Source organism: Aptenodytes forsteri, unplaced genomic scaffold (genome assembly GCF_000699145.1).
Source record: "Aptenodytes forsteri isolate BGI_AS27 unplaced genomic scaffold, ASM69914v1 Scaffold100, whole genome shotgun sequence".
NCBI lineage: Eukaryota > Metazoa > Chordata > Aves > Sphenisciformes > Spheniscidae > Aptenodytes > Aptenodytes forsteri.
In genome coordinates this window covers 3531661-3558577 of record NW_008796216.1, presented here as the reverse complement: position 1 = coordinate 3558577, position 26917 = coordinate 3531661, and the positions used below count along the sequence as shown (strand labels likewise).

The 26917-nt window shown below is 34.7% G+C and overlaps 1 protein-coding gene across 1 annotated transcript in view; it reads right to left on the bottom strand.

Moving 5' to 3' along the window:
- Positions 1-26917, bottom strand: part of CSMD1 (CUB and Sushi multiple domains 1) — a 1345565-nt gene that overhangs the window by 204966 nt on the left and 1113682 nt on the right. The window contains 5 exon segments of the mRNA XM_019474454.1: positions 7703-7798; positions 9813-9926; positions 13317-13433; positions 20948-21142; positions 23438-23625. Coding sequence (XP_019329999.1) covers positions 7703-7798; positions 9813-9926; positions 13317-13433; positions 20948-21142; positions 23438-23625 — 710 coding nt within the window.

Here is a 26917-nt window from a genome sequence, read left to right as displayed (position 1 = left end):
ACTTTATTCCGGGCAGATTTTCAAACATGATGTTTCTGGCTTACTAACCTATTTTAAGAATAGTGGAAACAGAATCACGGTTATATTTAATTTTATTTTACATTCTTATATTTAATTTTATTTGCTTGTCTGTAACAGTGAAGAGCAATATTCCCATCTATTCATGTGCACACATGTACACACAGACATACACACCCCTGCCCCCCCCACTTGTTCATCTACCTTGGTCACTAAGTAAAAGACAAGGTGTGTGGAGCCTATATATACTTATTTTCATATTGATAGCTTTATGCTTTTCTTATTTCTTATGCTGTCATTTGCTCTATTCAGAATCATAACTACTTAAGAGCAGTAGTTTTAAGTACTGGTAAGTGCTCTTGAAGTTAACGTTTGTTGACAAGTTGGGTACAGAACACTAATTGAAATCAATCCTATCTTAAATCTAGCATGAAATATGCAACACATTTTAGCAGAACATTGGAAGTTCTCATTTATGATTACATTAACATTATGTTCTACCAGTTTTCTGTATTGCTACTGAGAATAACAATTAAGTTTATGCAAGTATTATTGAATGTAGAGAAAATCTTTTTCAAAGAAGGTTTAGAAATAATTGGTGCTAGCAATAACAGTAAAATACGTGCTCTTTTTATTAATATGCAGTGGGTTGATTTGTCAGACAAGGTCATACAGATACAGTAACACATATTTTCTTCTAAATCAGCAGGTTAGATGGCTGCAAAAAATTTTAGTCTTGAAGGCTTAAGAAAGTTATAAAATGCATCCAAGATTGAAAGAAATGGTCAGAGGTAAACTAACGTACTCCTGGAATGGTAACTACACAATACGACAAAACAAAAGCAAATACATTTTTCAAGTTTTTTAAATGGTTAAATACTTTACTCAATATAAACAAACCACTTCCCTTTCAGTAAATTTAATGTACCTGCCTTTGTTCAAATAAATGGGATTTTCTGACTAAGTTTTCAATAGGACCTCAGTATCACACCGCTGCTCTGTGAAACTTGTTCATGCATACAGTTCTAACCATGGCACAAAATCATTCTGCTCTTGTGGAAGGATAATGAAGAAACCATAGTTCAGGGTTTTCACACAGTCACGGTTCTTCCTGATTGTAATCTGCAGACCAGATGCAGTCTGCCAGGTCAATTCAACTGACTCAGCCTGCTCTTTTTTGTTCTCTTTTATTGGGACTAACAGCCTTTCCCCTATCAAATGGTCTACTGTACAAGCACTATTTTATTCAAATCTTCTTTTTTTTATTGTATAATGACTTTACAACTGACTAGGTGATAATGGCTGCTCACACATCCAGCCACATGACTGTCCTCTGCCTGGAGCTACAGCTTCTGCCACATGATTAGGCATTAATCCATCCCTTGGTCAAGACTACTTCCTCAAATGGGAGTTTTGGTCATGAGATAAATCATTCACAATCATGTGATAGCAAAAGGTTCAATACATTGCTGTGGACAAACCAGTTTTGACTCAGGGAATTTATACCTTATTATGCTTAATTTAATTTACTACCAAATAACACAAACCTCTGATCACTGATTCAGGAGTTAAGAACAAAGAGGACACAAACAATCAAACAACCACTTAAATAAACAGCTTTCCTTCCCTCTCCCCAGGCTCAACTTCAGCCAAACATCTATCCTCCCCCTTCCTTGTCTCAACTTCCTTGTGTCCATCTTAGTTCCACCAGCGAGGTGAGAGGCAGCACAGGAGGTTGAGGTCATGTGCTCTCTTTTTGCTTCTTGGTTTTCCTCTGCTGTACTTAGTATTTTACTCATTTTCTCTCCTGCTTTTTGCTTCTTCAAGTTCTCATGTCACTCTGTTTCTTAGTGTTTGTGCTACAGAGTGGGTCACCCATGGGCTGCAGTTGCTCAGAGATGTCCCCTTACTGCAGAATAGGTCTTTCACAGGCCGCCAACCCCTCCGAGGTGTTCTCACTCCAATATGGGTTACCCACAGGCCACAGTCCCCTTAGAAGTGCTGGTTCTTTGGCACGGAGGGCCTCTTTCCAAGTGTGTGTCCCCAACAGTCCCTCCAGCAGCATCTCAGCAGCACATCCCCAAAAGCATCTCTGCCCCAAAGCAGTTGTCACTTTCTTAAATATCTTTGAGCAGAGGCACTACATGCTCCTCTGACTGGTGGAAGATTTGGCATGTAAGAGATTCTTTATACCAGCTTCAGAGGAAGCTCTTTGTGAGTGGCACATGGTAGCTCATGACCTCCTCCCACACAGGTCACCACTACAGCCCCCTGCTAGTTAAACTTTTGGCTTTACATGTGTCTAAACCTTACCTGTCTTCCTAAAAGGCTATATGACCTGACTGAAAATTTCAGCATCACTCCTGGAGTATTTTTCATTCACCGTGTAGAAGAAACTCTTGCCCAGACTTCTATGGGAATACTACCTTTCTCTATTTATTTTTTCACCCACTTCCTCAAAAGGGAGGAAGTTTCAGAAGAAAATCCTTGCTCAGATTCTCTAACACTGACCTGGAGTCCACATCTGGAGAATTCCTACAACAGCTGTGCAAAGGTAAAGGACCCTTTTTAAGAATCAGATTAAAGAATATCTTATAATTGTTAGTAATCACAGCTGGCAATTTGCATACATGCATTTGTAATCCGAACTTTTTTTGTGTAACTAGCATTTTCAGCACCTCTCAACAAAGGATGTCAAATCATCTGGTTTCATTATAATATTGTCTTAGGAAAGTTATTTTCCTGTGAGCAGGCTACCTCTGCCATTATAGCAAATGTAGGGACAGTTTACTAACACTCTTAAATTAGTTCATGTAGCAGAAGTACTGCTATGTCCTTCCTTCCTTTTCAGACTGAAAGATGTCATTTTACTGAGAGCAGCTGGTAAGTAAAACAGCCATGGCAGCGACAAACATCCATGGCTAGAGTTGTGTCAGATTATTCTGTTGTCAACAGGAAACACTCAATGCCATGTTAAAATTGACATTTTGCTCAGTTTTTCACAGGTTTTACTAATACTCTATTAATGGTTTCAGTGAGATAAGAAATGCTAAAGATGCACAAATAAACCATGCCATTCATTATGAAGCACCATTTTTCTAATGCTTTTTTTTTTCCTGTTTTAAGAAGAACTACCTCAAGAATAAATGTAATGCAAGCCAGACATAACAATAAAGTGAGGTACTCCCATACTGCTTCAAATGGAATTGAGATTTAAATAATCTATTGCAAAATGCAGTACAGTTTCAAACATCTATAAGATGTGTTGTAAACCAGGACACAATGTGTCATGGTAACACGTATGGAAAATAATACTAACAGCCTTAGTTCTGATCTCTAATTACACTCAGCAGTAAGTGTGTGGCTATGTATTTCATTTTTGTCACAGATTAGATCAACTTAATTGTTAAAGTCACATTCCTCTCTTATTCTTGTTCCTCTTTGCCTTTCTTCCACAGTCCTTCCTCATCCTAGTATGCTAACTTTCCTAATAGTCCTCTTTAAAATTTCATTTGACCTCATAAACTAATTCATGTATTTGTATAGTAGAGCGAGTAAAGGAAGACAAGCATTAAAAACCCATAAATTTTTGGGTAGTAGAAAGGTTATTACTTTGCTTTTTAGGGAAAGAACTCTGTACTGCTGCAGCCTCAGCTATATAAAAATATATGCTATTGTTTCTTAGGTGATGTCATAACAGGACAACAAACACAAGATAAACCTGAAAAAAGTATAATTCCCAGTCTTCTTAAATGTGATTGTTCCTAGCATATTTCAACATACCTGACCCTAACATTCTGAAAGACTGGATATTCATTCAGTCTGATATTACAGATACCCTTTACCTGTTACATGAAATACAAGGAAATGTGGTCATCTGAGAAAAAGAAATGAAAGCACAGATGACATATGCAGCTAAAAAGAATTTTTTGAGAAAGTGGCATTGCAAAAGCCATTAAATCTGAATCAAAAGCTACAATCCTTATCTGTTGCTTGCTCAAACCAGAATGTGAAATAATGCAAGCAATAACTTCTTTTCCCCTCTAACCTTCCTTCTAGCTTTTGACCATAGTGTTGGCAACCTAGACTTTTCAAGCTGTATCACAGAGACATTCCATTTTCTATAGTAATTATCCTCCATCTTTTAGTAAATGTTTCATACTGCTATGAAACAAAATTGAAATCAGCCCAGTGAAAAAGTGAACAAGGAAGAAGGTCACCCTGGAATAGAGGGCGAGAAATAAAATGATTGACTTTGCAGACCAGATTACTGTGTTCAGTGTGAGAGTGGATGTTATTCTCTGGAGTATTTAAAAGGCTAGCAAGCAGGCGATCATTGGAAATATGATCACACGCTTCAAAAGAAGAGAGAAAAATCTCAAAATGATAGAACTTATTAAATACCACTAACTCATTAACCAATATATGTATACATACATGTGTGTATTAAATAAAGCTCTTAAGATACATTTTAAAATATATTAAAAACCCTGGATATTCAAATAGCTTCATGATTCTCCTGAGACAAATAAAGTGACTCATTTCCTGCTGCTGCAGAGAACACTTCTCATTTGTTAAAATCTATTTCTTACATTGCTAAAAAATAAGTGTAGTCCAAATAAATGACTGAAATGAGGCATATCATTGTGCTTACCTGGAAACTTACTGTTCAACAGCATTATATGTGTGTGTGTGTGTGTGCGCGCATGTATTCACACATACAGCTAATAGAATTGAGGCTTTGTATCACTATGAATTCTTTAAAAGCAGCAAAAAATAACTAAACACTTTAGGCATGTGAAAACCAAATAGAATAAGACAGAAAAGTGTCATTCATATGTAAATGGCTGATAAGAACTCAAATGCTGAAAGCTGTTTTCTAATTCCAGAAGTTTATATTCCCCCTCTTTTCTGATTAATTGTGCATGGTAAATTTAAATGCAAGTGATGCTTTTGATGTGTAAAAAGGGCAGGTACTGATATCTTGAGCTATATCCCAAGTAGAGTGTGCAGTTATGGTGATACCTTTCTATAAACACAGAAGTAAGAAGGCTTAAAAACCCCATCCAGAAGGAGTTTGAACAGTCCCAACAAGCTCCTTACAACTATGGAAATATTCTTGAGGTGAGACAGTTCTTTCCACTAACTTGCTGTGTCAAACCATGACTGTGCTCCAATGTAAAAAAAAAAAAAAATTTTTTTTTTTTTAAAATGAATCTTGATGATATTATTTAAAACTATCCAAAACAACTTGTATACTTCAATTTAGTAAAGCTGAAAAGCTAGTATATAATAAACCACAGTGTTCAATGACTGTCTCATTAAGCTTATTGGGTGTGTATGCAACACACCTAGTGAACTGCCCAGAAGCCCCTTTGGGACTGCATTTGTTGGTTGTACAGGCAATGGACCTGTAAGCACTGCTCCAGGTGTCACCAGACAGATCAGCTTAGTGTACTAAGCTGCCTAGCAGCATGCTAACAGACTTGGGCATGCTGTCTCATTCTTGCATTTCAACTGCAGTGTGCAGACATGCACATAATACCTCCTCAAATTCAGTTGTGTCAGGAAGAGACCTGCAAGTCTTACATCTGCCACCAACCCTTCAATACTGAAACTGCCTCACGGTCTCTGCCATACCAATTTTCCCTCCAAGCGCTCCAAGAAGATAGAATTTCTTGGCAGCCTGAACAAAAACTCTTGAAACATCAGCTGGGAGTACTGATCAATACTAATACAACTAAGTAAACTCTCCAAAACCTTGAGCTGATCTGATATCCATGAGGTAAGTTTGAAAGTGTCTTTGGCACTTTTACCTTCTCTTTATAGTATTACACTGAGGAACAGTGTGTGATGCAGAATCCAAGCTAACTTCAGTCAAACTAACTCTGAAACTGTAGGTGGTAAAAACATGTTGAAGCACAGCTATTTAGTTTCAACAACATTATGCTGCCTATACATACCCAGAATTGAGATTTTCATAAGTACTTGAAAATATTTTCTTTAATTTTCTTTTCTTTTTCTTTATGTCTTGAGAAAGCTGAAATGAACAGTACTTCTATAGATAAAGACTTTAGGTGAATGTAACAAAGATTGTCATAACAACTCATGTTGTACTCACTTGTTAAGTGAGTAACTGTCAGTATAGAACAAATACCAAAATATATTTTTCTATTGTTTTTGTTAGAAAATGATCACAATTTCATATTGTAACTGTAATTGAATGGGACAAAAATTACATATAAAATAAATGTTAAGTATACAATTAAGTATAAAAGTATAAAATTTTTCATTTTGTTTTTAACAACTGTTTCAGGTAACTGGATATTTCTTCACCAGAACCACAAGATCTATTTTCTGTGTCATTATAATGTCTGAATATAAATCAGAAATTGTTGGAATGTTGATATTGTGTAACAAATCTACTGATTTTATTTTTACTGATTTATTGAATTACAAAATGCAGCTATCAATTCTGGGTGGATTTCCAGTGCCCATTTCAAATGCTACCCAATGGCATGTTTTCACTTTCATCTCAGGGAAATCTGGCTTTTAACAGAGATCAAATATGTGCCTCCTCTGGTTCGTAGCAGTCTAGCAACTTACATCCAACTCAATACAAAATAAAGATGTATATCTCCTTTTGCTTAAAACTGAATACAATAGAAATATAGTAGAAAGCAAGTTCTATGGTCTTGTCCCTACTCATTTTAGTCAAACAAAACACTGGCTAGATTTAATAGATATTTCTATCAGATAACTAAATTAAGTAGCTACAACCTGGCCAGCTGCTTACAGAGAAGAGCTGTTTGTGCATGTGGATATAGATGCCAGCTTGGGCTGCAACGACCGCAAGATGATGAAGTTTAGGAACCAGCAGAAGGTTGGAATTAAGGTGAGCAGACTTTGGTATATTCATGAAGTTGGTACATAGACTTTCCTAAGGAACAGGCATGAAGGGGAAGGATACTGGTGAATTTTTTTTTAGAGAGATTTGAGAGCCTTGGAACAAATTATCCCATTGTGAGGGAAGACTGGGAATTTGGGCAGAAAGCCTGCAGGGCTAGACCAGGAGCTTTTCAAACAATTTAAACACAAAAAGGGAACATACCATAAGTGGAAGCAAGGACAGGTAATAAATCAGGAGTATGACAGCATTGCTCAACTACTTAGAAACAAAAATCAGGAAAGTCCAAGTCCAGCTGGAGTGAAAACTAGCAATGAACATTAGGGAAAAAGAGTCTACAGGTATGCTAATTACAAAGGGAATTTCAAAATATATGTGTGTATGATGATGCATTGGGGCTGTGTGGGATGTGGACAACCTAATGACAAATGATGCAGAAAATATTAAAGTATTAAATGCCTTTTTTGCCTTGCTTTCACAGTCCTCACCATGTACTTCTACAGTCCGAGGAGGACATGAATACTCAGCAGTAAGGGAGCAACAGATTACAGGCTACTAAGAGAGGCTGGACATATTCAAGTCCATGGGGCCAGATAGGATTCACCAGAGACAACTACCATTATGAAGTCAGTCTACCATCAGAAGTCCACGATGGCTGGAAAAAGGTTAAGACTACACCCTTATTTAAAGAAATACTTTAAGACCTAAGAAGGATTCAAAATAATACACTGTGTGAGACTGACACCAGTGTCTTCCACCAAAAGCAGACATGTTTACCTTGGTAAACAAAATGGAACCCCCTGGCTGATGCCCCACTCTTAGCACTGAATCGCAGAAGAATTTGATTAGATGTAGCCAAAGGCAATGTCTCTCCTACAAATGAAAACAGAAAATAAATTGAATATGCAAAACAGAAACAACAGTTACAAATCTTCAGTATGTAATCAAATATACTGTTAAAATACATAGTTTTATGTTTTCCTCTACAGTTAAAGAAAATGTAAATAACTGTATAAAATTAAATTTGCCATTGGAGGTTTGAAAACTTGTCAGAATAAAAAGACTTCATGATTCAACAACATAAACTTAATTAGGGGCCAAAATTTTTGGTTAACATTTTTCTGTGACTGACAGCTTTACCTTGTCTTGCAAAACACATTAAACAATTAAAAGTATTTGAAAAATGCCACAGGGGATCTTCGTGTGATGTTTACCATTTCAAAACTAAAATTGAAATGAGAAAGAACAGATCCATGAGTCGTTTTATGTAGTTGCTTCAATAAAATATATGGTCACACATGAACTATATTACATTATTAACTTTCTAATAGCATTTCAAATTTTATATATTGACTTGTGGATTAATAAAGACGTTTAATATACTTTATCTCCTTTCCTGAGATATCTGTCTGCAGTCATGATAAAAGTTCAGTAATGAACTGCAAGGATGCCACTCCATAAGACAACTTTTTTTATTCTTATTGGATTATTTCAACCCATATTTTAGGAAATTCTACTGAAATGAATCATAATGAACTAATTTAAAATATCTTAGATAACAGGATAAATAGGATTTATAATTCTTTTGCTTAGATTAGTTTGATATTATTGTAACTAGCGATTCCATATAACAGTATCCTATCCTAAACCAATGTAAATCAGATATATCACAAGTAATAAGTAAAAATCACAAGTTTAAATTCCCTTCAATTATTTTCAAATGTCTGCTATGAAAACAGATGTTAGTTTCAAGTTTTTTATACGTTTGATGCAGTAAAATTGGGTGCTTAGATGAATTGTCTTTTAAATTTAAACATTAAAAAGCAAATATTTTGTTTTGTTGCTGAACTCTTGCCAGTAATTAAACAAATTTTAAAATTAATTTGTGAATTCTTATTATGACACAAATAGCTAGGATTCACCAGAGAAAAATGATGAGTTGAGTTTTTCAAATAATAAAATATTCTCTATAAATCAAATAGATATGTTACATTTTTTTAATATCAAGTATTTCTCCAATAATTCAAAGTGAAACCCGAGAAGCCATAAAAAGCCCTGGATTGCAAAAATCTTAAACTCACATATAAACTCTCCTAAATACTAGGAGTGTATGACAAAACACATTCATAGCTGCAGAAATATATTTGTAAATTATCTACTTGAGATTAACATAGTCATTATATATGCATACATTGGAAATTCTGGCCATGCTGAAATCCATATAAGTTTAATTATGATTTCACAGGGTCAACATTTTGCTATAGTTACCTGAATGCAACAGCTGGCCTGCTTTTAGTCTAAGTGCATGTTTGCATACAGATAATTGCATTTTGTGAATACAAGTAATTTGTGTTTAAATTAGACATTCAGAAAATGTAGATGTGTAATTCACAGAGTTTAGGGGCAGAGAAGATAATTATACTATCCAATCTATCCTCTTACATAAAGATCTGAGAATTTCATTCAATTATTTTTGCAGTCATGCCAGTGATCAGTTCTTGCCTAAACCACATGTTCCAGAAGAATGTCTTGATTCAAAGATTTAGAAGGGTCTTCCATTTCCTTTGGCATCCTGTTCCAATGACTTTATTATTATATTTCCAAATGAAATTCATTAAAGTCTTCTGATCTATTTTTTCCATACTGAGCTGTGTAAGAAATGTATACTTCTTTTCCTTATTACTTACCTGAGTGAGATCCAGACAGTGAACTAAGAAGTCTAGCCTGAGAGTTTTCTCCATCAAATAATTCTGCCACATCATTCAAAGCTGTCTGAAAATAGGCAAATTGTCCTATATTTCCAAATGAAATTCATTAAAGTCTTCTGATCTATTTTTTCCATACTGAGCTGTGTAAGAAATGTATACTTCTTTTCCTTATTACTTACCTGAGTGAGATCCAGACAGTGAACTAAGAAGTCTAGCCTGAGAGTTTTCTCCATCAAATAATTCTGCCACATCATTCAAAGCTGTCTGAAAATAGGCCAATTGTCCAAACACAACTACATTTAAAAAAAAAAAAAGAAAGAACAAGAGAGAGAGGGAAAAAAAATAAAAAGAGAGAAGATAAAACAAGAAGTTAGTCTTAAAAAAAATAATTAATAGGATATTTTTGCTTGTCTTAGTTACCAGTGGATTCCTGTATGAATCCTTTCCAAGTTAATTTATTTTATACCATGATAAAACAGGTGCATTAAACATAAGTAATAAGAATCTGATGTGCTTTTCATTATTTCCTTATTTTTAATTTAGAAAAAAAAAGATAATTAAATACTCTTTCTCCAAAACTGTGGTCTCCAGTCAAAAAAGTCTTGTTCCTTATTGCATAGGTACCTATGAGAATAATAAAATGGAGTATCTAAAAAGGAAAGTTTTTTACCAAAATTTCATTACCAACCTTAGCTACTGTTAGGGAGCATCTATTGTCACACATGATTAGTTGCTTATCCAGCTTTAATCTGAGGAAGATATTTTAAACTTATAGATTTGGCTATTTTTGTAACCTTGTATTAGTACTTATTTTATCAGAAAGAATATAAAAACTGATCAAATATTAAAAATATCAATGTGTAACTGGTTTTAACTTATTGCTACTCTTAATTTTACTTCAGCTGTAAGTAATTTAAAGTATATAAACAAGTAAATCATTTAATTATATGACACATCTCACTAGTAAATATAAAATGGTTCACTGAATTCAAATATCAGATAGCAATAGAAACATGAAATAATAAACCAGTAAAATCAAGTCAATAAAAATATTACTTTGTTACTCCAGCCACCCATTTTATTGACAAGGGAGGAATCTGTTTTAAAATTATACCTATTGCAGATTCTGTATACAAGCCATGGGTCTTCAATGCAGCACAATTTCTGTACAGATTGTATTTTCCAGCTTCTTGTAAAGTTCTCAATTTTTTAAACTTTTTTTTTTTAAACAAATTGCATAGTCCAACCTCCTGATTTTTAAAAGCACGACTAACTTCGAAGTTCAATTACGTTGCTTACGTCTTTTTCTGAGCAAATTTTGAAAATTCTTCTTCGAGCTACCTGTACTTAATTGCTGTCACGGTGAAAAATGTTTTCCTTATATCCAGTTGGAATTTACAGTGCTACAACTTGTGACTACTGGCACTTATTCTTTCACTGCATATTTCTGGAAGGAAGAGTTCTCCTTCACTTCTCCAGGCTGAACTTCCTTCAACTTTTCCTTGGACTGTGCTTCAGCCTCCTAATCATCTTGCTGGCTCTCTGTTGGACTCGTATTTTATCAATCTGTGCCTTGCAATTTGGAAGCACAAAACTATAGACATAGTTTCCAGATGCTACTTCATGAAGGCTACAAAGAGGGAAATAGTACCTACTCTCAACTTGCAGGCCACATCCTTGTTAGTGCAGCCCAGCGTGCAGTTAGTCTTCATTGCTGCAAGGCCACCCTTTGTGCAAGCAATTATCAACTAGAGGTAAAGTTATTGCAATTTTCTTCAATCCTTAAACCTATTAGAACTGCTAAAAATATATCTTTTTAAAAGAAATATCACAAATGAAAAAGGATTGTTTTAAAGTTGTGTCTATGGCCAGTACATTCAAGTAACTTTTCTGTCAGGCCCTCTTTAAGTAAGGACCATCATGAGATCCAGTATAGAGAAATAGTTTTGTCAGGTACTTGCCAAGCATTTTGAATGTTAGCTATAGATTCTACTTGTGTTAGTTTCTCTTTCTAACAAATAAGAATAAAAATGTTCATTTGTTTAGATGGCTGGTGAAAGGGTTGCATAATTTTTAAATAGCATATAGTAAAATATGAAATTTTGAGCATTATTTATTAAAAACTTCTAAATTGTGATAATATCCAATTATTTAATATACTAATTAAACACCAAAATATTAAAACCAATGTAATTAATGAACTTTATGACTACTGATATGGGCCTAGAGATATTTTGCATGTTCTTGATCAGGAATTCTAGTGAAAATTATTGTGTAATAAAGCCTCTAATTGGATAAATGCATCTGTTTATAAAGCTCCAATAGCATTTCACAGTAACTACTGTCTTGGGGATCTAATCACTCTGAATGATTTGACGGATCCTTTCGATATGTTCCAGCCACTTTCTTGTTCTACTGGTTATTTTCTTGCATTCTATACAATTCTAGCAGGAAAAAGAAGAATTACATCCTATCAAAGCTCACTTTCTCTTGTAGAAAAGTCAAAACTATAATAAAGAATACAGAGTACTTTTACACTTTCCTGTAGTACAAATCTTAAGGATTTGTGTTACTCCCATCCCTAAAACATTGATGAATAACTTTTATATGATATATATTGTTTTTTGAAATAGGACAATAACTAATTAAAATATATTTTATTTGATAATTATTTAACCATAGTTGTTGCAAGTATCTACTGTGCAAAAGTATTTCTTCTTTTTTTCTAAAAAAATGTTTCTGAAAGGTAAGAACAAACTTTCTAAAACATGATGAAAATGAAATTAATAATTTTCTTACTACAGAGCTGTGAACAAAAATTGTGACCAAAAACATCGAGCTTGTCTCAAATAATAATAATAATAAAAAAGACTAGTAATCAAGAGTTCAGTACTACAGTGACATTATGAATTATTATTAGCAGGTGTAATAAACTTTTCCCAAGCTCTCAACCTGTAAATCTCTGGCTGCTTCTGTTAGCAGCTTTCTAAATTCCTCGGTGAAAAAACTGCTGAGTCCTTACAGGTTTCGTTGCATATAGAAAGTACCAAAGACAATAAGTTGCTGTGCATTTAGTCTTTTTGTAAGTAAGTAGCAAAATGGATCTTATTGCTATTTGTCTGGACTTGAAGCCTGCTTTGCAGAAAACCATGCCCTGCATACAATTGCACAAGTTTTAGAAATTTTGTCCAAGTATTTTGACAGACTGAAAGAACCAGTCTTGTGATTTTTCACAAACTTTTCTGTCACTTTTATGTAAAATTGCTTTCTTTCCTCCACTGTACTTGTTAAATGTGATCTGACTCATCTTGTCCTTGTTAAAACATGAAAAACAAAAAGTTAAAACATAAGAGAACACTTGACGCTTGTTTTTTGACACCTGATTTTACTTTGCAGGAAGCTGGAATGAATGATTATCCTATGATGATGAATGGTGTAATCAATGAAAGTATTCAGGTTATGCTTGGATAGCAGACACAGATGGCTTTGCTGAAGTCTATTAATTACTCTAGGGAGAAGTAAAAGGTCAAAACCCTAGAATCAATTTCTGTGTCAAGAACACATTTATTTTTGATAAGCAATTTACAATATATTGAAAATCTAAGGTCACTATTACACATGAAGGACATTTGAACAGTAGAACAATGATTAATGATTGACAAATCAGTAGCAGAAATTCTTACCAAATTCTTTAGGTACAGTTATTGAATAATGGCAAGTCTGTCCAGCAGTGTAATTATGAGGATAACTTGGTGTAAAACCACTTCCCTCTGATCCAGTATACTGCCCTCCACATGGTGCTGGAAACAAAACAGAAAGAAACGTGTTACATCATTAATTACAGTTGTCTGTATTAGTTCAGTCTGAAAATGAAAATCTAAAGATTATAAAGTGACAGTTCAGTGGTTTTGCTTTTGTTTGGTTTTCCTATAATGACATTACTTGACTACAAGTATTCATATGGGACTGTAATTATAAATTATTTAGTTAAAAGAAACTGTAAACAGAATTTAGGTAGGGGTTTTTTTGAATATATGTCTATATCTAGCTATCTATGTATCTATGTAAAAAAAAACCTCAGAAAATAAATATGGTACTGCATAATTAAACGGCACAACACAGTTGTCTTGGATCTCAAAGGAATACATAGATATGCTAACAGTAACCTGCACAGAATGCCATGGATTCTGTTTTGTGAATGTTTGCTTGAATTGCCTTATTTTTCATAACTTCCTAGATGATTATCAAAAGAGCATATAGCTTACACGTATAAAAAAAAATCTTTAGATTCATATGTATACAAAATAGAACAGAAAGAGTAAGAGAAACTCTTTACAGCTACAGAAGTTAGAAGGGGTATTTAAGGACAGTGGATCCCCAACCTTCAAGACTAGTCAGGCATTATGTAAGTAACAGTTCCACCCGTATCGTGAGAAAAAAATGAACAAGCATGCATGGTATGTTCCTTCCATGTATGGGCAATAAATGTGTCATGCTGAGGGACTGCTGGATTTACCAATTATAAGTTAAAGCACTACATCATAGGAAGTCTGTGTCTCAAGGATTTCTCAGGAAAAGCCAAAGCAGGGAGTGTATGAAAGGGATATATACTTTTGGAGAAATAGCAAACATAAGGAGTGGCTATTTTTAAGTTAAAATATCTCCTTGTGTTGGATATTGAGTAAATACATCTCTATACAATGAAAAAAAAAGTATTGCTGTCACTCTTCTCAACTTTTGAGAACTAATGGAAAGGCTTGGTTTCCTATCAAAATCTTCATTAAAATGTAAGTCTTATAATAATTACATTAGTTACATGCAATCCAGTGCTTTTTTTTTTTGGTCAAATGATTTCATCAAACACTACTAAAAACTATAGATTTTACAAGAATAAAAAATTGTTGTACACTGCTATTTTACCCAAGAAACCAATAATGAAATTATTTTAAAAATAAATAAATAAATAAATAAAATTATAAAAAACTAGAATAGTCACATTACTTTCGTTTTCAAGCAAGGAAAAGATCATTGCATAATCTAAACAATTACTGTCTACTGTAACAAACAAAGTAAACCAACGTTACTCCTTTCTGGGAATCTTACAGATTACATTTTAACAACTGCCTGGAAAGCAGCTCTGAGGAGAAGGACCTGGGGTCCAGGTGGACAAGCTCATTGGTCTGGGGCTATCAAAGGACCCTATTACCAGCTCCCAGCTCTGCTGACCCAGCTCACATGCTGCGGGACTGTGCCCAGTGAGTGAGGGCACAGTCTGTGCTTTGGTCATGCTTGGCTCCTGGCTCATCTGCCTTTGTGGAGCAGACCCGCTCTTTCTGCTCCCTGACAGCAACTGGGCTTTAAAATCATACTTGAAATATCTCTACAAGTTTAACTTCCTTATACAGGCAGCAATTAATACTACAAATCTGTGTCTTCTCTTAGCTGCTTATATGAATTATTCAAAATTCCAATGTAATGATAGAAGATGAGAAGTTTAATTTATGAGTAGGCTGAATAGGATTATGTGGCTGAGGTGAAACTCAAATATCACAAGGAATCAGTTCATGCCATGAATTTAAAATCTTTATATTTTTTTTCTCTTCTTGCTTTGAGGATACCAGAAACTAAGCCACAAAGTCTACCTTCTAATTACCAGATGAAATTCTCAAGTCATGAACATTTCACTGGAATGAAAGTATATCACTTATGCTTAATTTAAAACAAATTCCAAAGTTATGGAGTTGTAAAAACATTCCCTCCTAAAATGTGTTTTCTTATTTTTAGATATGTTTTTGATAATATCTTTGATAATATTTATGATAACATCTTTGTAGTATATCCATTCTGTAATGAAAGCCTGTGAGTGCTTAGGCTAAAAAAGATGCAAGAAAAGTTCTCTTGTAAGTTAAGGTTGTAAAATTTATCAGTGCAGTGCTGTGGCAGTCAAACATATCCTATACAGAGCTCTCAGTTTTGACTATAAATAATGTTTGTTTTAATGAACAAAACCTTCATTTTCAGAGGATGTATTTTAATAACTTCATTAAGGATTGTGAAATTAATAATGAAAACAGTATGCCTAAGACTTTTTGACTATAAATAATGTTTGTTTTAATGAACAAAACCTTCATTTTCAGAGGATGTATTTTAATAACTTCATTAAGGATTGTGAAATTAATAATGAAAACAGTATGCCTAAGACTTTCCATTAGTGTTTCAGACCTACTGGCTACGCCTACTGGCAGTTGCCAACTGTTACCTAGATAAATATGAAATTTATTTTCATCACGTCTGACTGTAAAATGTTACCTTAAAAAAACCAATAAAAACCACACCACAAAGAAATAAAGTTGAATTAATTCACTTAATTGGGCTAATTGACTTAAAGAATGAAGTGCATCATTTTCAGAGATTCTTAGGATTTATTATACAGCACTCATTTTAGGTTCTTTTCCATTTTTCATGCTTCAAAATTTCTAATGTTCCTTCATCCAATATTTTAAAGAAGTTCAAAAAGAGGCAATTAACTATCAGTATAAATAAAGAAATATAAACTCAGAATATTGTGTTAAAATTGCATCATGAGCATTTTTGTTTGATACTTTCAGTTTTGATTGGGTTAAGTTGTATATTACAAGAGGGCTTTACATGACAACAAAGGTGATCCTGAGTGTATTTTGGTTCTGGCCTCCTATACAACTCCTACCCTTAAAATTATGTATACATATGTTTTATATAATGGATCTGTATTTCATATCTATTTTTAAACATAAAATGATTTATTTTGTTTACACTTTCCACTCACATCATTGTTCTTTTACTTTAAATTATTAGTGTCTCAATTTTACTCAAAACCATGCCCTGTGACAAAAAGGATTCTTCACTCTACTTCCTTTCGGTCTTTGGCACAGCCATCATTACAGTACTATGGTAAAATGAGACTTACAGGGATCCAAAAAGCTCATGCAGTCCTCAGTAATCTGTGGTTCCATTATAACCTACAATTTGAGATTTTTGTCCTTCTCATAAATCAAGTCTATTTTATTGAAGAGTTATTTAAGACTCCACAAAGGAGTATAAATAGATATTAATTTATCTAGTATGGTTTACTCCATACTAGAGACACAAGTGTAGTAGCCATGTAAATGATACTTTAAAAACCTCCACACCTTAACCGAAGACATAAGAGTGTGTTTTAAAATGGAACATACAGTAAACCATACTAGATAAATAGACTTAAAGTACTTCTACAAGCAGGTATTCCAGTTTAGTTTTACTCAGATTTAACAGTGCCAAGATACCCAATCTTTCAGTTAGTAATTTTTGCTTCTGTAGACACCCAGTGTTATTTAGAATAGATATCACAAACATGTCAATACTGCATTAATTGTCACCTTGGAATAAGAATTATAATTATTGAGGCAGAAAATCAAATGACATCTCAGAGCTACGTCTAACTAATTTATCCTCTATCCCTTGTTTCATCATGTGTTGTATAGTTATAGAACAATTTTAACAAGTCAAAAGAAAATTACATATGTTATTGTCAATAAAGTACTAAATTATCTATGTTGAAAAATAATCTCCTGTAAAATTGTAGATTTTAAATTATCTATTAGATGATCCTTAAGATGAACTCAGTATGAGATATTGATGTCTATTTTGTTAAAATAAAGGTATTGTTTTAGGAGGTCGGTCTGTCTGTTCCAGGCCTTTATTTCTGAGTGTAAAAAATAGAGGATTCAAAAGAACATATCCCCTAATTTTTTATTTCATATTTTATAAAGTGTTATAATAATAGATATTATTTTAATAGCAAATTATTTCTTAGGAAATAGGATGTTGATTCTGCTTTAAAAAATTAAGAAAATAAATGTTCTTTTTTAAATTTAAATTTTAATTTTGTGTCAAAGACACAGCCAAAAAAATAGGATGAGAAGTATATCAGTTTGCAAGGAGAACCACAGGTCCTTTTTCTTTTTCTACACTATTCAGTGTTTTATAACAGCTTCTTAAATAATACAAAATATAATTGTTCTATAAGGGTACTTTCATAAGGTATTAAAGCTAAGCTATTGCAATGTCACAGCAAAAACTGCATTCTGCACTCTTTATAAGTAAAACAATTCATCCTGCTGTTCCATGTGCTCTAAATATTCACCATATGGAGGGAAAAAACACCTGCTATTTTTCTTTACAATTTTTTAAAAAAACAAAGTTATTAAATCAACAACCCCTGAGACAAAAACATCCATCCTAATTCCTCTTTTTTGGTTGATGGTGGTCAACAAGCTCAACAAGAGCCAGCAATGTGCCCTTACAGCAAAGGTGGCCATCAGCTTCTTGAGCTAAGTGTTAGGAAGATCATTTGCCAAAACATCAAGGGAGGCGATCCTTCCCCTCTACTCAGCACTGGTGAGGCTACATCTGGAGTGCTGTGTCCAGTTCTGGGCTCCCCAGTTCAAGAAATACATGGACTTAGTGGAGTGAGTCCAGTGAAGAGCCATGAAGATGACTAATAGACTGGTGCATCCTTCACATGAACTGACATTGAGAGACCTGGGACTATTTAGCCTAAGAAATAGAAGGCTCGAGGGGATCTTACCAATATGTATAAATACTTGATGGGAGGAAATTAAGAAGAGGCAGGAGCCAGACTCTTCTTAGTAGTGTCCACTCACAGAACAAGAGGCAATGATCACGAATTAAAACACATGACGTACAATCCTACCACAAGAAAACACTTTTCTACTGTGAGGGTAGTAAAACATTGGCACAGGTTGCCCAGAAAGGTTGTGGAGTCTCCATCCATTGAGATATTCAAAACCTGACTGGACACAGTTCTGGGCAATCTGTTCTAGGTGACCCTTCTTGAGCAAGGATGTTGGAGTAGGTGATCTCTGGAGGTCCCTTCCAACTTCAGTGATGCTGAAGTACAGGGGTCCTTCCAGGAAATAAGCTAATTACAGTGTAGGTTTGAGGACCGCCCAGGAGGCAGGGTCAGAAACAGAACTTTAAACAAGTACATATAACATAATTCAGGCAGGGAGCGAAGGCCCAGGGCTGAGTTTAAATAGATCTCCTGGGCCTTTGGTCAGGGGTTGCAAATGGAGATCCCAGCTGAAGCTGGTCAGGGCAATTAAGACCTGTCTGTGCTCTCAGGATCAAACTTGCAGGTATTAAAATCTACACAAGTTGCTACTTTATCTTTTACTGTGATTCAAACGAATAATAATAACAACAACAACAATGACAAACAACAATAATAATAATAATAATAGGTGTGTACAAAAATATATATAATAATGATAGGTGTATAACAATAATATTATAAATAATAAAAATGTGTCTAGGGTAATTTCATTTTTTGTGGGCAAATCTGTTTCGCATGCAGCTATTGACCCGTTGCTCTAATCTGAAAGGCTTGAAAATAAATATTGAATATTTTTGCATTATTCTGGGTTCTCTGTTTCATTGGTAAATTACTGGTTTTCTTTACAGTGGTTCTACAATCTCCATACCTTTCCTTAAATTGGCATAATCTATAATTCTGTAGATATTCTGCCCACCTCTGAAAAGATGAGTTTAAACGATATATACATGTGTGTGTGTGTGTGTGTGTGTGTATAAATATATATATATTGTGTGTGCGTATGTATAGGCATATATTTGCACTGGTGAGATCACACTTTGAATACCGTGTTCAGTTTTGGACCCCTCACTACAAGAAAGACATTGAGATGCTGGAGTGTGTCCAAGGAAGGGCAACGAAGCTGGTGAAGGGTCTAGAGCACAAGTCTTATGAGGAGTGGCTGAGGGAACTGGGGTTGTTTAGTCTGGAGGAAAGAAGGCTCAAGGGAGACCTTACCGCTCTCTACAACTACCTGAAGGGAGGTTGTAGTGAGGTGGGTCTCAGTCTCTTCACCCAACTAACAAGTGATAGGACGAGAGGAAATGGCCTCTGTGCCAGGGGAGGTTTAGATTGGATATTAGGAAAAATTTCTTCACTGAAAGGGTTATCAAGCATTGGAAGATGCTGCCCAGGGAAGTGGTTGAGTCCCCATCCCTGGAGGTGTTTAAAAGATGTGTAGATGTGGTGCTTAGGGACATGGTTTAGTGATGGACTTGGCAGTGTTAGGTTAATGGTTGGAATTGATGACCTTAAGGGTCTTTTCCAACCTAAATGATTCTACGATTCTGTGATTCTTATTTTGTGTGTTTGTGTGTGTGCGTCAGGGCAGGGATTACAATCGAAAGTGCCTGAAATAATGTGAGACTTGTACTGAAGTCTAGTAGAATGGTGTTTTCATAGCTGAAGTCATGGAGAGAAGTAGCAATTAAGCACTATGGATAATCAGCAACCCACTGCATTGGCTTCCCGTGCCTTTTTCTTTAGGATTAAAGACAGAGACTTAGGCTATGGCTGCACTGGACAATAAACACAAGAACCTGTTCTTTGGCCTTGAGATCAACAGCATGACTGGCCACAGAAAACACCTGGAATAGTACTAGTATTACTACTCTCACTTTCAGAATCATATGTGGGTGGCCTACTGGGAACAGCCTCTGTCCCATGCTTACTCCTGCACTGTGACTAAGAAATTTTAAAGAGTGCTATAAGGTCTGGACCAAAATCATAGTCTAACAACTTAAGTCTAACAACTTAACCTATTTCCAGTCCCCAGTCCTTGCTCTGAGCACAATTCATATAGTATATGCATAGTCTAAGTTACTACATCTTTTTAAAAGGCAGTTCTAAATTACTATCACTAGGAAGGTAATACCTGAAAATAATACATCTTGAGACTATGTGGAAGCACAGATAAATCCCTATTATTATCAATCAGTCATATATTGCAGCTCCATTTTGTTGAAGGGACTGCCCCTACTTGCAGTCTAAGAAACAATAAATTGGCAACAGACAATACAAAGAGGATAAAAAGAAACAATGGATAGGCCTTCATAATTAGTATTTAGTCTATTTTATATGGATTCTCATACAGATTACAAAGCCTTCCACTAAAATTGATGTAAAGGGGAAACCATGGAAACTTACATATTACATGATAACCATTATTATGAACATAACAATATGTGTTGATTTCAGAACTTAAATATATTTTTAAATAGTTAAAACAATACATTAATGACTAAACTATGGTCCAAAACTCATATCATCATAATTTTTATTTTTTAACTTCTGCTTTTTTTTAATACAAGCTATATGCGTGGAAATAGTATAAATAGCCTCAGGGACTTAGAAACTCTGAATTCACTGGGCAGACAAGGGAAATGGTAAGAAAACAGTACATACCGTTACAAGATGGCAATGCTCTGTTCCATGCTGGCTTTCCATCTGCACCAATTACACATGTTATAGTTGAAGGATCGATAATCTTATATCCAGAATCACACTGGTAAGTAATAGTTGAACCAAGCTTAAAGTCTGTTCCAATTCTTGTCCCATTCATGATGTTTCCAGGATCAAAACAAGCTTCCCGTGGCTTTTCTGTTAAAATTAAAGTAAGTAAATCTCTATACACTTTCAATTAAAAATAATAAAATAAAATTGAACAATTATCAGTGTTTTTTTCCAGTCAGTTTACATTTTTCAGCAGCTTATTAAAATATTTTTCTTTTTTCTGTATGCTTACTACAAGAACATGGATGTTTGTATTAGATTGGTTATCTGGCCAAGGAAATTATACTGAGAGGATCTAAACAACAGCATTTTCTTCCTACCTTTTGTTAGTAGAACTCTCCAAAAGCTGAATGACTCCAATGAAGTTTAGTAATGTAGAAGAAAAACTACCATTTCTAGAATTCACCACTAACACTATTATGTTTTTTAACCAAGTATCATGCTCAGTACTCAATAACTTCTAGCTGCCATACCATGGAATAATTTAAACATTAAACATGTATTGTTCCTTTAAGCTTCATATTTAAGAAGATCTAATAATAACTGGAGCTTGAAGACTAACAAAATAAGCACAACAGTTATTTTCTGGCATGAGCCAATAAGTACAAAATCTTTAAGTCAATGTGAGTATAGACATTGATTTTAACAAGACTGGGATTTCATTCATCATCTTTGGCAAGTTAAAATACAAAGAAAAGGGATGGGAGAAAAAATTCATATGAGAAATGACTGTTTCAAGAATATGATTGAGATGATCTTCAAATAGGAAGGATTTAGGCGTAGAACATTCTTTATAACTAAATAAATGAAAACAAACTATTAGTATTACTAGGCTGTTGATAACTATGCAATCCTTCTTCCTATAAAAGGCTTAAACACAACTCAGTCCCTTTAAAACCTATGAAAATATTGTCTAATATTTCTTCCATAAATAATATTTTGCTAAATATGTGAACCCTTTAGGAAGGAAGGACACACCTAATATAAATAAATTTCATTACAGGAGGCAAAGGTTTTTTTATTAAAAAATTCCAGAGTCAAATTCATAGTCAAAGTTTACAGCATGCCTCCTTCCCTTACTAAATGTTAATAAAGTATGTATTTTAATGAAATACTCAAAGAATATTATCAGAAAGCAAAACTGGATGTCCATAATCAGAATTGTAAAGTAGTAAATTTTATATAAAATATTAAATAATGTACTTGATAAAAATATTGAATTATTAAGCACAAACGTACTACCCATTGAATATAATAACTTTTAAAAATATACTGTTCTGCTCTTATATGTTATATTTTTATTTTCTTATTATTTCATTTAACTTCCAGTTGCATAGAGGCACACAGACTATGCTGGGAACAGAAAATACACACAGAGCAAAAATGTGTATGCACATTTTCAATGGGCATCTCTATCTCTTTATCTCCTTCTGCTCAACTTGTCATTTTCTTTCCTTGCAGGCCAATAAGATTTCCTGCAACAAATTGTTTTCCCATTTTATTTATACTTTGTTTCAAGTTTAGATAGGAACAAACAGACTAAGATTTCATCTATGACAATATGACAATTACTTTGGGAAAAAAAGCCTTGCTAACACAGAGAATAATGCATGATACCGGATGAAAGATGAAGACTAAATATAAAAAATAATTAATTGTTCTTTCTAACATCCCTCTCTTTCATTGGTATGGTATTTCTATATTCTTTAGATATTTTTGTTCCTTCATTTTTGACATGTACATTAATGTTGTTTGCTTCCATTGCCAAGAATAAGAAGCTGAGGCAGCACCTCTGTTGATGAAAAACAGCTTGATAAATCTCAACAGAGATGACAATCAAGCCAGAGACAGCACCTGTGACCAGAAAAGAAACCAGCATTTAAAGTGAGTGTGTGTCTTTAATAAACAGTCAGCGTAACCCATTCTCTGGCTATTAATAGGTACCCCCCAAAAAATGCAAATATTGTCCTGCAGTAGTTATTCAAAATATATTCGTAGATTCAACAACAAAGAGGAAAGGAAAAGGTATTGGTATGTATCAGCGAGGAAGTAGCAGCAGTCATGTATTCTAATTGGGTAAGACAATTCCCTTATTCTACAACTCTTTTCCAAATGCTACTTTTGATGTGCATCTCCTATCTCTACTTTTTTTTCTGGAGGATGAAAATGTGCGTAAGTAATGTGAAAGAGATTTCAGGAAAAAGGATTTCTGTGTTCCTCCACACATTTACCAAAACTAATTTTTAAAACCTACATCGATACAAAGAGGTATTTGGCAGTTCCGTGTGAGCACATCTAGAAGCAAACAGATCTGAGTCTCAATAAATACTAAATAACATTTCTTTCCCTTTATGTTTCCACAGATTATGGTGAGAACAGTACCTTTATAGTCAATGGCAAATCCTGACATTCCAACAGAAGCATCACTGCGAAAAGCCAGAAACAGACTGTTACCACTGCTCTCTATTCTTTCGGGAGCCTGTGAGCCTTGAAAACTGCCAATTAGAGGACTGTTGGAATCTTCCCCTTCATAAATATGTAGAAAATCATAACTGGGTTCCATATTGAAACTGAAAATAAAGGAAAAACATAATTAAGTCTCCATTTCTTTTTCATGAGTTAAACACTACTGTTACTGTGGCTGCCAATCACATTTGCCTAACACATTTTCTTCTCCAGAAATAAAAGTCTTTTAAAATATGATTCACAGTGAAAATTTAGTAACTTTCAATGGAGTTCTCTCTACCATTGATTTGAACACCTTCAGCTTTCCAAAAGATCTACTATCAGGCCATCATGCAGGCACTGCCTACGGTCAAGGAAAAAGAAGCATATCCTCCCACCTATCTTAAACACCTCTCTCAAGATGGAATGAATAACCTGCTGCAGAAAGGCTGCCTCTTACCAGTGACCACAGGAATGATACGGACAACTAGCTTAAATTAAAAGTCCAGCTCTTAGTTGGCTAAATTGGATGACATTAAATCCACCCATTACAAACATAAATTCACCATTTTAGGAACACGATGCTTTCAAATGGACAGACCGCTATCCTGGAACTTGCCTTTGTTCATACCCAAATTACGTCAGAGAATTATGATAAAGTGAATTATTATTCTCACTAAACCATCTATGCTATGCCATATTTAATGATATTTATATGTTTATACAAAGCAATTATGAAGATCATATGAATGGAATATGTTTCAGAGGAATTTAATTGAGATGAGTTCTGAGACAACATAAAGATAAAAACACAGGCATTTATATGAGAAATTTATACAGAGCTAGATAAAAGGATATACTAGGAACACTGAAGAAAATACAAGAAAAGTAAAACTAAATTAGAAAAAGCAGGCAAGGATTCAGTCAAGTGAGTGGATTTTTTTCTTTCTAATTATCTTTGTAAAACAAAATAAATAAATATTTGGGTTCTTTGCAAGTGTGCTGGTCAGTTGTTTTTCTTTCTATTACATCAGTTAGTACTGTTAGGCACAAACTTTTCCAGATCATGTAAGACAAAAAGGAACAATATCTTTAGCTAAGAAATCAGCAGAAAAAAATTTCCTAAGTAATGTAAAATGGAAATGGCTTCATTATAATGAATAATATTTTATGCCCTATTTTCAAGAGGTAAGAGAAGCCAGAAAAATGTTTTGAAACTTTCGCTAAGACAGAGAATTTTTAGTTGAGAGTTAGAAGAGTTGAAAGAAATAGCAGTCTACAGACCAAAAACAAGGAAAAACAAATAGTACAGGGCAATCGTTTTCAATCTTTCTGTAGCCAACACACATTAGACAAAATATATTCCATCTCTCTATTCTCAGCCCACATTCTCATCCTATGCAGACACTGCTGCCTTCTCAAAGCCAGTTCCTTCAGAATAGTACAGGTCTTAGCTGTAGCATACTGCCTAAGAATGAAAAATTTTAGATAAAATGAACAAAAAATGGTACATTAAGAAAGTAGATTTTGCAGATGTCAAAGAAACATTACCCCTCTCAATAATCTACCAAAGGTCTTGGGAGTCTGGGGAGGTCCATGCTGACTGGAAGCTAGCCAATATTATTCTAATCTACTAAAAAGGCGTGAGGGAAGTCCCAGGGAACTACAGACCTGTTAGTCTAACCTCAGTTCCTGGAAAAATTATGGAGAAGATTATACTGGATACTATTGAAAAACATTTAAATAATAATGTAATCAGGCACAGCTGACATGGGTTCACAAAGGGAGAATCCTGTTTAACTAATTTGATATCTTTCTATGATAACATCACCCACCTAGTGGATGAAGGGAAGGCAGTGGATGTAGTTTTTCTGGATTTTAGTTAAAGCTTTTGATGCTGTCCCTCACAGCATCCTTCTGGACAAGTTGTCCAACTGTGGCCTGAGCGGGTTCACGATGTGCTGGGTGAAGAACTGGCTGAAGGCCAGAGCTCAAAGGGTTGCAGTGGATGAGGTTACATCTGGCTGGCAACCAGTCACCAGCGGTGTTCCTCAGGGTTCAGGTCTAGGGCCAGTTCTGTTCAATATATTTATCAATGACCTGGATGCAGGAGTTGAATGCACCATTAGCAAGTTTGCTGATGATGCCAAACTGGGAGGTACTGTTGACTCTCTTGAGAGACAGGAGGCCTTGCAGAGGGATCTAAATAGATTGGATCATTGGGCAATCATTAATGGTGCAGCCTCACCTGGAGTACTGTGTGCAGTTCTGAGCCCCACAATTTAAGAAGGCTGTGAAGGTCCTTGAATGCGTCCAGAGGAGAGTAACAAAGCTGGTGAAAGGGCTGGAAGGAATGTCCTATGAGGAGCAGCTAAGGACCTTGGGTCTGTCTAGTGTGGAGAAAAGGAGGCTGAGGGGCGAACTCATTGTTCTCTACAGCTTTCTGAGGAGGGGAAGTGGAGAGGGAGGTGCTGATCTCTTCTCCCTGGTATCCAGTGACAGGATGCATGGGAATGGTTCACAGCTGCTCCAGGGGTGGTTTAGACTGGACATTAGGAAGAATTTCTTTACAGAGAGGGTGGTCAAGCACTGGAACAGGCTTCCTAGAGAGGTGGTCAATGCCCCAAGCCTGTCAGTGTTTAAGAGACATTTGGACCATGCCCTTAATAATGTGCTTTAACTTTTGGTCAGCCCTGAAGTGGTCAGGCAGTTGGACTAGATGATCGTTGTAGGTCCCTTCCAACTGAAATAGTCTATTCTAGTCTAAAAATCAAAGAAGTTATTGAAAGGATTGCGGAGGTGGAGGTATTTCAGCACTGACATTTCTTATAAATCGGGGGGGGTGATACTGCATTAAGTTATTTGTGTTCTAACATTAAATATATTTGTAAAACTATCTCAATTTACTTCTCTATTACAAAGTTACCAGCATCTATTTGCACACTTTTTCATTAAATATGAATCCATATTACTCTTATGGTCCATTTATACTAAAAATACAGTATTTATTAAAAAAGAAAAGTAGTCAAAGTTTTCCATTTTGTCTGACACCCATATGTAATAATATAATAGTGTCAGTTTTCCCCTCCTTAATTGGTATTCCAATTTTCCTTTTTTTTCCCCCCCTAAAAATATATTTGTAAAACTATCTCAATTTACTTCTCTATTACAAAGTTACCAGCATCTATTCACACTTTTTTTCATTAAATATGAATCCATATTACTCTTATGGTCCATTTATACTAAAAATACAGTATTTATTAAAAAAGAAAAGTAGTCAAAGTTTTCCATTTTGTCTGACACCCATATGTATACAGATAATAGTGTCAGTTTTCCCCTCCTTAATTGGTATTCCAATTTTCCTTTTTTTTCCCCCCGTTTTCTAAAAATATTTACAAGATGAACAACCCCATAATA